The sequence below is a fragment of the Ictidomys tridecemlineatus genome, unplaced genomic scaffold (assembly GCF_052094955.1).
Source record: "Ictidomys tridecemlineatus isolate mIctTri1 unplaced genomic scaffold, mIctTri1.hap1 Scaffold_775, whole genome shotgun sequence".
Classification (NCBI taxonomy): domain Eukaryota; kingdom Metazoa; phylum Chordata; class Mammalia; order Rodentia; family Sciuridae; genus Ictidomys; species Ictidomys tridecemlineatus.
In genome coordinates this window covers 120694-131299 of record NW_027525702.1, presented here as the reverse complement: position 1 = coordinate 131299, position 10606 = coordinate 120694, and the positions used below count along the sequence as shown (strand labels likewise).

Here is a 10606-nt window from a genome sequence, read left to right as displayed (position 1 = left end):
TGCTGGCTTGAAAAAGCAATCCTCCTGTCTCAGCCTCCTGAGATGCTGGGATTAATGTCCTGCACCACCATGCTTGTACTTCTTATTTCCTCATTGGTCTGATAACAGGTTGGAGTCACCATTTGGGGTTATTTTCTCAGATCCATCACGGTTATGCTCCCACCCACCTTGTTTGAACCACAATGAAAAGGGGTGCTGGGGATATAGCTCAGTGCTAAAGTGCCCCCGCCCTCAATTCAATCTCTACATGGGGGACAATAAATGCACCTGGAATTCAATTCTCAGCTCTGGGCAGCTATGTGCCCATGTTTCCACACTTTTTACACAAGAGCCCCCCTTGTCCATGGGCAATATTTTTAGGTAGAATGAATGTGAGACACTGTGCAGGATGTGAAAGACTTCACAAAGTCCAACTTAAGAGAAGAGAATCAAATTGTATTTACTTTCCATTTTGGGAGTTAATATGATAGGCTGTATTGGCCCCAAGTGGCAAATTTTTATGTTTTATATTCGAGCTTTCTGGCAGAGCTGAGCAGGGTTAATATTTCTTTCTGGTTTAACTATCAGATAAAACCCAGGAAGCTGAGAGTGCTGGGTCAGCTTCTGGGGGTACGTTGCTTCTTAGGCAGGATGCAGATGGGCTTGTGGCTTTTCCTGAAAATGTTGGTGCATCTGAAACCTTGACATGGAAAGGGTAGAAAAGAGGGGGACTTTATACTGAGAGAAAATAATGAGGTCAGTCTGTGCAATAGAATGACATGTTTCAAGGGGCAAATGAGCTAGAGCTCACAGACATGTTATGAGACTACAGATGCCTGAAGCCTAACTTAATACAATTTTACATGTTATGATATTATTTGCATATCACCTATTGCAATAATAATACAATATTATTATTTTACTATAAATACAAACTCCTACATACAATTTTCCCTTTACATTCATGACAATGATTTCCCATTCTAGAAAATCTCAAAGCCCTTGTCAGCACCTGAACACAGGGTAAGGACAGGGTTTCCTTGTGTACCTGGTGTAGCTGCACTGGTCAAAGTTCCTTTTCTACTTTCAATCAATACCTTTTCTTTTTTGCTTTTAGGGCAAACAGCTGACCAGACTTGTGGGATTAGCAGAGTCAGGTCTGTACATCAGAATTGAAAATAGTAGAATGTAGACTATCTACATTGAGCACAAGGCACCCATTTTATTTCCGCTGCACATTGCTGTTTTAGAGGGTTGCCTGCCTCCCCCAACCCCACCCCTTTCTCTGCTGGGGATGGAACACTGAGCCATAGCCCCAACCTCAAATGTTTCCTTTTATAACTCAGGCTGCCTCCTCAAAGATCAGAGGCCAGGAGGTAATGAGAATTACTAAAATAATTTTCAAATTGTTTCATTAGTAAATATCATATATATGTGTGATATATATGATATCTTTAAAAAGTGTTTCAAAAATTTGGAGAGTGTCTTTCTAATTTGCCTGAGGTCATATATATACACCCAGTGGGGCTTGACCTGGACCTCTGAGCTACATCCCCACCCTTTTCATTTTATTTTAAGATAGGGTCTCTTGGGGCTCGGGTTTTATCTCAGTGGTAGAATGCCTGCCTCACACACATGAGGCACTGGGTTCCATTCTCAGCACCGCATAAGAAGAAATAAGTAAAGATTGTATCATCTACAACTTAAGAAAAATTAAAAAAAAAAAAAAAGAGAGAGAGAGAGAGGGTCTCACTGTTTGCAGACACTGACCTGACCTTGCGCGCCTCCAGTCTCAGCCTCCCTGAGAAAATGTGCTTTGTTTTTGTGTTGAGGTTTAAACCCAGGGCCTTGGCCATGCTGGGAAAGCACTCTATGGCTGAAGCGTAGCTCAGTGATAGTTTCAGCTCCGTACCAGAGGCTAAACCAAGGCTTCCCACCTGCATTAGTTCCCAGCACAGCTGAAAAGCTCCGCCTGAAAAGGGCTGGGGCTAAGAATCTGTCACTCTGCCCAGTTTCACCTAGTGATTGGATGATGTTAGCTGTCAGTCACGATGCAGAGGCGGGCCAGGAGGCTATTTATCCGGGAAGCTGGGGAAACTCTCCAATCAGTGAGCAGAGGGAGAGGAAGGCGGGCTTCCGCAATATCGCGGGCTTTTCTTCCTCAGCGACTCCGTTCCTTATCCTTCTATCTGAGAGTTCTCTGCTCCAGGGTCTCAGGTGGCTTTGAGCAGCCTGTGTCCGCCCCCCCCCCCCCGCCCCCCATCTTGGGTTCCTGGAGGTTCCGCGAGAGGACGCCGGGTCACCACAGAAGACAAAAATGGTGAGTTTGAGACCAGGGCTGAAGGTATGCGTCACCTGGTGTGCGGGTGAGCTGGGGAGCACTGCAGAGTCCCTGCTGGCCGGTGGCCCTGTCCCTTGGTCTCATGGGGTGAGCTGGGTTTTGGGTTTTTGAGGTGAGCTGCTGAACGTGGCAGAGTCCCCGCTGGAGGATGGCCTGGACCCTGTCCCCTGGTTCCCTGAGTTTGGAACCCCGGCACAGGTCTCTGGTGTCCCCTTTGCTCCCTACTGGTGGCCCGACCCAGTCTTCCCAACGTGTAGGAAGCAGGGCCACAAATGCACCTTGCTTCTCCCAGTGGAGCTCCTCTGGAGGCTGCTGTAGGTCCTCCAAATTGCAGGCACCTCCTGCCTTCTAAAACACCACCTTCCCTCCACCTCACAGTTTACCCAGACATTCATTCTTCCCACTGGGTTCAAATGGACACCGTCCGCTAATTGTCACTTTTCATCTAGTGAAATATTGGAAAGAATATTTCTTTTTTTTTTTAATTGGGGATCCAAACTTGGGGAGCCACATCCCCAGCCTCCACTTTTACTGAATTTTGAGATCTGCACCCACTTGTTGTGGAAGCTGGTCTCCAACTTGTGATCCTTCTGTTACTGCTGTTTACTAGTGATGAGTCTTTGCTTCCCCGAATGCTGAAGTATAACACCAGAGAAGTACACCAAGGCAAATGTAGAGTGGAAAGTAGAAGGTTTATTAAACGACAGCAGAAAAGACTTCTCCCTGCAGGAAGAAGGGGACCCAAAAGGTGGAATCCCTGTAAGGGGGAGGTCTTCCCTCTTTTATAGCTAAAGTCTTCTTTCTGCTTTCCCACACTTTGTTTCTCATTATGTTGCAGTTATAGAATGCAGGTGGGAAAGTCCAAAAAAGTGGGAGATAGGTGGGATGGAGGAGTAATCTGGGCAGGAAGGGCCTGGGGTGGCTTTTGGATTAGCACTTCCCTGTTTGCTGGGAGCTGTTTCATTAACAGTTCCTTAGAATGAATTCAGGCCTTGGGGACATTAATATTTCAAATGCTGCTCTGGTTTCCAGGACTGCATTCTCTATAATGGCCTCTGTTTTATTCATCATACACAATATTAGAACCAATTTGTCAAACTACCTATCTGTAAATCTGGCTTCTGCTTCAGCCTCCAAAGTTTCTGGGATTACAGGCCTATATCCAAGGGGCAAAACTGACTTATGTAGTCAAGGGGAGAAATAGAGAATGTCCACACATTTCTGTCCCTTTCAATGCTTTATTCACTCAAATTACTCAATACAGTTTAACTGTATAGGTTCTTAATCAAGAAAACAACAATCCTTAATGTAGGCACTGCAATAGACATAATCAATTCACAGCAAACAATTCTAGCTTAATTAATTCCCAGCAAACAATTCTATATTCATTCTAAGCATTGCAAAACACAATCATGAAAGGCTAATGTCAGACATTCCCTCTGCATGCTAAGTTCAAAGGTCTTATGTCTTAGGCTTTGAGTCCAGCTGATGCATACTCACTCAGACCAAGGTGATCATGTCTGGAACCAAAGCAGGCTTTTCCTGGTGGAACAGATGACCAGTTAAGGAGGAAGTTGAAGAGAGGAGTTGCAGCTCTCACCAAGGTCCAGAGAAGGCAGTAGAGTTTGAGAATGTTGAGAATCTCACAGGGACTCTGGAAAGATGCCAAGTGATGAAATGTCAGGTCCTCAGCAGGCACTCCAGCTTAAGTGCATCCTTGTTTCAGCTGGCTGAATTCCTGTTCATCAGCTCTATCATTTATACTAAATTTTGGGGCTTTTGATCACCCTTTCAATCCTTATCAGCTACCACTTTATTTCTTAGTGACATCATTTACCCTGGGGTCATCTCCACCCTGATTTTCTTGCCTTTCTCTCTTTTCAGGCAAAGACAGGCTGCCAGAGGTTTCACTCTCTTTATCAGGGTGAGGGGAAGTAACTTGTTTGAGGCCTTACTGGAGGGATTTGTGGATGTGCCTGGTGAAACTACAGGTCTTTTAAAATGAAGTTACTTAGGCTCAGGCCTAAGGCCATTCTAACAAGGCCTGTGCCACTGTCCCTAGTAAGAGGAACACTTTTGAAAGCATTTGTTTTCTATTTTTGAATATTATACTTGAGGGGAAAGAATAATCACTTAACAGTTCCCTGTGTTTGGTGAAAATAATTACTTTAAAAGCAAAAAGGCATTTGTTTATAGAACCTAAGGATATCGAATCTTGGGTTATGTTCCAAGCCCCCCTGCCCCACTTTGACATAAATTATTTATTTACTTAAATTTGTTTTTATTAGTTATACATGGCACACATAGATAGAGTGTAACTGCTCCTTTTTCTGGTTGTACTTGATGTGGATTCACACCAGTCCTGTAGTCATATATGCACATAGGATAATAGTGTTTAATTCATTCTTCTGTTCTTCATCCTCAGCTCTTTAAATTTGATTTTCAGATGGGGACTGGCTATGTTGCCCATCCTGGCCTGTAAGTCCTCACCCTCCTGCTTCAGTTTCTCAAGGTACATGTGGGTCGGTGAAATTGCACCATAGACTGTATGATGTGCCATGGAACCTCAGATCAAGACTCCACACTCATTTTAGCTCTGGAGTTGGGTAAGAAACCTTCCCTTTGTCCATCTCATTTGCATACTTTTCCCACAGACATGGTCAGAAATAAATTTTTATACTGCCCAAATTTCAACATTTCCTAACCAAACAAAACGGGTGTCATGGTTTCCCCTCTGCTCACTGACCCAGAAAACAGTCTACTAGGGCAACTCCCTGGGTCTGTTTCAGCTCTAACCACTTTGGAGAAAACTCGGGACTCAACAGAGGTTGATCAAGCCTCTATTTCACCCACTTAGGCCTTGAAGGGGAAGTGAGGTTGTCTTCAAAAACAAATGTACCCAGGTCCTAACTGTTCAGTTGGGCAGTGCCCCAAAACCCTAATTCTGGTTTTTGCTGCCTGTGGGTCCCTTTGTGCTCTTGGATGGAAGCCCCAGGGTGCTGGGTAAGTTGATCCCCCTTCAGACCAAGAGTGGCCTGGATGTGCCAAGGAGAATGCAGTGCCCCCCCCCCAGAAAAGTGGGTCCGTTGATACAAGAGAGGCACAATAGCCCTCCCTACCTCCTCTGTCCCATCTGGTCCCCACAAATGTTGTAGGGACAAATGAGGCAAGACACCGAACATAGCAGGAAACAGTTTTATTTGGCTGCAGCCAGGCTCAGAGGGTACGGCCTTTGCATAATCAATCAATCCCATGAAACCCGCGTTCAGGGAGTTTCAGAATTTAATACCCAACATATAAGGGGAGGGGTTCAGAAGTTCACAGTCTGAAAAAGTTCACATAAAAACAGATTTTTCTTTCACTGTTTTTGGCAAGTTAACTCTTCAAGGAGAACTACTGAGATGGAGAGAAATTCTTTTCTCCATTTTTTTCTCTCCCTGCCAGTTGTTACCATGGAGGTAGGTTGGTAACATATCCTTAAAATGTAGACATTTCTATGAAGCCAAGCTCAAGGCCAACAGCCTTGTTTGCACATTTCTACAAACTACTATACTTGATATGTTTGTGAAAAAGTAGTAAGGTGTGCTAGCACCTGTAATGCTGGTATCTTCTCGGCCAGTGACAAAGTAAAACAGGGCAATAGGAAAATAGGAAGTTAAGCAACATTGAATTCTTTTGCAGAGACTTTTTCTGACAGTCCTAAAAACAGCCATGGTGAAGAATTCTGAAGAAGCCCATTTAAGAGTTTTCTGTGGAAGATGGGGGTTACACTTCAATACAAGGAGAACAGAGGGGAGGCACAGGAGGGGGCTCGATAAAGGGGCTTGAAATCAAGAGAAAAGGACAGAATCCTGGAGAAGGGTGGCCTCAAGCAAGGAGCCAGGCCCCGGAATGGAGATCCAAGGGCAGGGTTCCATGAAAACCAACAGGACTAGTAAGGGGAGGGAGGGGAGAAGGGGCACGAGTGGAACAAGGAGAGTAGGGCTCAAGGCCCAGGTCCACTGATGGGTGTAAGGGTTGGGAAGCAGGGCCTGGGCTGAGGGAGGCTAAAGAGTCCAGAAAAAGGGGAAGGGCTACATTTTTTCAAAGAGAGCCTGCAGGACCAAAGTCCAGGTCCAGTCCCATGGCCATGGTGAGCATCTTGGTAAAGGGATAAGGAAAAGGGGCACCATAAGGACAGTGAAAACAGAAGGTCGCAAGCAGGGCACAACAGGAAGTGCCTGAGGATGCCTGTTTATGGGGGGTTGCAGGACCCCCACAGAGATACTTGGCAAGGGACTTAGAGGAGGGCCACATTCTGAAAGAGCAGGGATAGGTGAGGCCTGTGCAGGAAGGCAGCACTAGGTTTCTGCCATGCAGGGAAGCCAAGGGGAGCAGGAAAGCAGCCCAAATGAGAAGCAAGCTGAGAGCAAGAAGAGCCATCAGAGGTTCAAGTGAGGAAAGAGGCCAGAGAATGGTGAGAAAATGGCCAGGACTGGGGCTGGGGGATCAGGACAGTGGACATGGCAGAGGAGGGAAAGCAGGAGATACAGCAGTGAGGAAGGAGGCTCCAGGCCCAGGGCTTTGCCAGGACTCAATTTTCTAAGAGTAGGACCAAGGGCCCAGGGAGAGTAAGAGGCCCAGTTTAGGGACAGGGCTCTCTTTCCCATGAGGTGTGCTGCCCAGACAGGTGCCTGGCAAGGGATGGGTGACATGAGGAGGATGAAGGGAGAGCAGGTGAAAGGGTCATGGTGGGTGTGGAGAGGGCTAGAGCCAGGATCCTAGGAAAGGTACTGATCCCATCAACAAAGCAGTAGAAACCGCAGAAACAGAAGGCAAGCACTCCAGGGGAAATCAAGTGGAAGAAGAGGAAGTGTTGGCACTAGGATGTGGAAACAGAGGGCAGAGAAAAGGGCACCCAGTGGAGTGCATTTAGGGGCCCAAGCAAGGGACCCTAGGTAATGCCCAATGTGAAGTGACACCATGCGATGCCACACAACATGATGAATGTAGTCCAGGGCTCAGGCAAGCAGTGAGTTTGGGATACTGGGGTGCAAAATGTCAGGGTGAGGGAGGACTGGGTTGGGGTAGGTGTATCATGCAAGGCTAGATGGTAGGGGAGTTAAGAGAGATGATTGTGCAGGGCAAGGTCAGCAGATGACCCAAGTCTACTGACAGATGTCAAGGTTTGGAAGGCGAATGGGGCCCAGGTGAGGGGCAAGGCTGTGTTTCCCATAGAGAGCCTTCAGGGCCCAGAGGCAAGCCAATTTCACTCCTCTGCCCCAGGTGAGTAGAACCTCACAGACAGACAAGGACCAAAGGAGGGCCAACGGAGTGCACTGTGAGAGGATATCTTGCTTCAGAAATTGGGGGTGGGGTTTGTGGGGAGCCAGGATCCCTTCAAGGATCCCAGGCTAGGGAGAAACAGGGGGAGGGGAGGATCCAGGCACTTCCAGGATATCACAGTACAAGGGGAACAGAGGGGAGGCCCAGGAGGGGCCAGAAAAATGGGCCTGACATCACAGGGCAGAGACAGGATCCTCAAGAAGTGTAGCCAGAGATTCAAGCAAGAGAGGAGACCAAGAAATGGAGAGCAAAGTGGCAGGACATAGGCTGATGTCTCATGAAAACGGACAGGGCTGGGGAGAGGAAGGAGAATAGAAATGGGATCGGGTGGTGCAGGGAGAACAGGGCTCAAAGACCAGGTCCACTGCTGGGTGTCAGTGTTGGGGGAGTAGGGCCCAGGCTGATTGAGTCTAAAGGGCCCAGGAAAGGGGCAGGGCTACATTTTCTCAAAGGGAGCTCAAAGGGCCAAAAGGCCTGTCAAGTCCCTGGCCCTGGTGTGCATCTTTGTAAAGGGATCAGCAAAAGGGCTAAGGTAGGGACAGGGCCAACAGGAGGTCCAAAAAATGGAATAGCAGAATAGGCTAGAAGATGTGTGTTGTTGGGTTGGGGGCCAGGACTCCAGAAACGAAACCAGTCTAGAGACTTAGATGTCATCCCATGCCAGGGCAGAGCAGGGAAGAGTAGGACTGGGCAGGCAGGCACCACCAGGGTTCTGCAAGAATGGGAAGCCAAGGAAAGCAGAAAATCAACCCAAGCGAGGTGTGCAAGTCAAAGCCCAGGGATGCTGGGAGCAAGAAGGGGCACAGGACGCACCAGGGATGAGCCATGCCATGGAATTCAGAGTGGAGGGCCAATGCTGTGGCAGGGGACTCATGACAGTGTAGGGCCAGGGAGGGAAGGCAGGGGATCTGAAAGGCAACAGGCAGGCTTGAGGCCCAGGGCCACTGCCAGGTGTCCAGGTTCCATGTTTAGGACGAAGGGTCAAAGGAGAGCAAGGAGCCCAGGCGAGGGGCAGGGCTCTGTTCACTGGCCCTAATGAGAATCCAGGGCCATTGAATGGGCAAAGGGGTCCTGGCAAGGGACAGGGCCCAGGAAAATGGCAACAGGAGAACACTGCACAGGATCATGGTGGGTGTGGAGAGGGCCCATAGCCAGGAACCAAGCAAGGAGCCCCGGCAAGGGTCTCATCTGACCGACCACAAATGAGGGACCCAAAGAGCAGGAGGCTCTGGATGTGCCCAGTTAAAACACAAGGGGATGGGAAAAAAGGGGCAAAATGCAAAGGAGTAGTCAGCTGGATGCACAGGGCAAACCAAGAGAAGCACGCTACGGGTCCTAAAATGGAATGACATCAGGCAAAGCCACACGATGCCATGGGACTCTGACATACAGTCAGGGGCTCAGTTGAAGGTTCAGGGACAGGGAGGCTGGGTTGCGGTTTTAGCCACATTGAAGGCCAGAGGGCAGGAGAGGGAAGGGAGGGAATTGTGCAGAGAATGTTTGGCACAAAGCACACTTCCCCTGCCAGGTTTCCGGTTTCTCTCAGTAAGGGAAATCAGGTGAGTGGCAAGGTTGTGTTTCCATAAGGAGATTTCAGGATGTAGAGGCCAGTAGCCTGCCCTGGGTGAGTAGATCCTCAGAGAGGGACCAGAAGCAAAGGAGGGCAAAAGGGGGGACACTGTGAGGAAATGCATTTCGTCCAGATGAAGGGGGAGGGTGTTGGTGGGGAGCAAGGACCCAATCAAGGAGCCCAGTCTGGCAGAAGTAATGGAGGAAAGTGTCCATGCAGTGCCAGGATATGACAGCAGAAGAAAAACAGAAGGAAAGCATAACAGGGCCCCGAGTAAGGGGCCTGAAATCAAGGTACATGAGCAAGATCCTTGAGCAGGGCAGCCAGGGTCTCAAGCAAAAAGCCAGGCCTAGGAATAGAGAGCCAAGTGCAAGGGCCTGGGTTAAGACATATGAAAACAGACAGGGCTGGTGAGGGGAGAGGCAAGGGAAGGAGCTGGTAGTGCAAAGGAGGTAGTTTCAAGGCCCAGGCCCACTGCAGGTTGTCAGTGTCTGGGAGCAGGGCCTGGGCTGAGGGAGGCCAAATGGCCTATGCAAGTGGAAGGGCTATGTTTAACAAAATGGAGCCCCTGGGGCCAAAGGCCAGGTCCAGTCTCCTGGCCTGGGTGAGTATCCTGGGAAAGGGAACAGAAAAAGGGGCCAGGCAGTGTCTGGGATGACAGGAGGGCCAAAACCTGAAGGGTCTGAGGATTGATGTGGGTGAAATGTGGGCCAGAATACAAGAAAGGAGACCAGGTTAGGGACCTAGAAGAGGGCCCAGGACACAGGAGAGCATGGAAGGGTGGAGTTGGTTAGGTGGGGCTGTACTAGGGAACTAGTACAGAGAATCCAAGGGGAGCAGGAAAGCAGCCCTAGAGAGGGGCCCACACACAAAGCCCAGAGAAACACTGAGCAAGAAGGGCCACCAGAGGCTCAAAGGAGGAGCCAGGACAGCGAATGAAGAGCCAAGGCCTGGGTAAGGGGCCTCAGGTAACTGGACAAGTGTGGGCAGGGAAGGCTGTGAATCTAGCAGGGTGCAGGCAGGATCAAATCCCCAAGCCACTGCCAGGTTTCAGAGTTCTGGGGCAGGACCAAAGACTTAGGGAGAGCAACGGGCCCAGGCCAGGGGCAGGGCTCTGTTTTCTATAAGATACACTGGCACAGATGAGAATCCAGGACCAGGGACTGGGAAAAGGTGGCTGGCAAGGGAAGGGGGCCAGAAGGTTAGCAAGGGGAGGGCTCGTTTTGAGGTCACAGTGGGTGTGGAGAGGGGCGAGAGCCAGTAACCAAGCAAGGAGTACAGGCAAGGGACCCACCTGACCCAAGATAATAAGAGACACAAGAAGCAGAGGACTTCATAAGGGGAAAACAGGGAAGGGGAGGAAGGGGCAATGTGAGAATGAAGAGACAACT

General features: G+C 49.0%; 1 protein-coding gene and 1 long non-coding RNA gene across 3 annotated transcripts in view; one reads left to right on the top strand and one right to left on the bottom strand.

Moving 5' to 3' along the window:
• Positions 1-414: 414 nt before the first annotated feature.
• On the bottom strand, positions 415-1935 carry LOC144374616 (uncharacterized). Its single transcript, XR_013433972.1, has 2 exons — positions 1750-1935; positions 415-679 (listed from the first exon to the last, which is right to left on the bottom strand). It is a non-coding gene; the product is annotated as an uncharacterized LOC144374616 (long non-coding RNA).
• A 166-nt stretch (positions 1936-2101) lies between these two features.
• Positions 2102-10606, top strand: part of LOC101957842 (uncharacterized) — a 33772-nt gene continuing 25267 nt past the window's right edge. For both annotated transcript variants that reach the window (XR_013433971.1, XM_078037376.1), the window contains exons 1-2: positions 2102-2299; positions 4767-4926. Coding sequence is in view for 1 of the 2 variants with exons in the window: in XM_078037376.1 (XP_077893502.1) it covers positions 4869-4926 (58 nt within the window). In the remaining variant the exon portion in view is untranslated. The remainder of the gene's footprint in view (positions 2300-4766; positions 4927-10606) is intronic.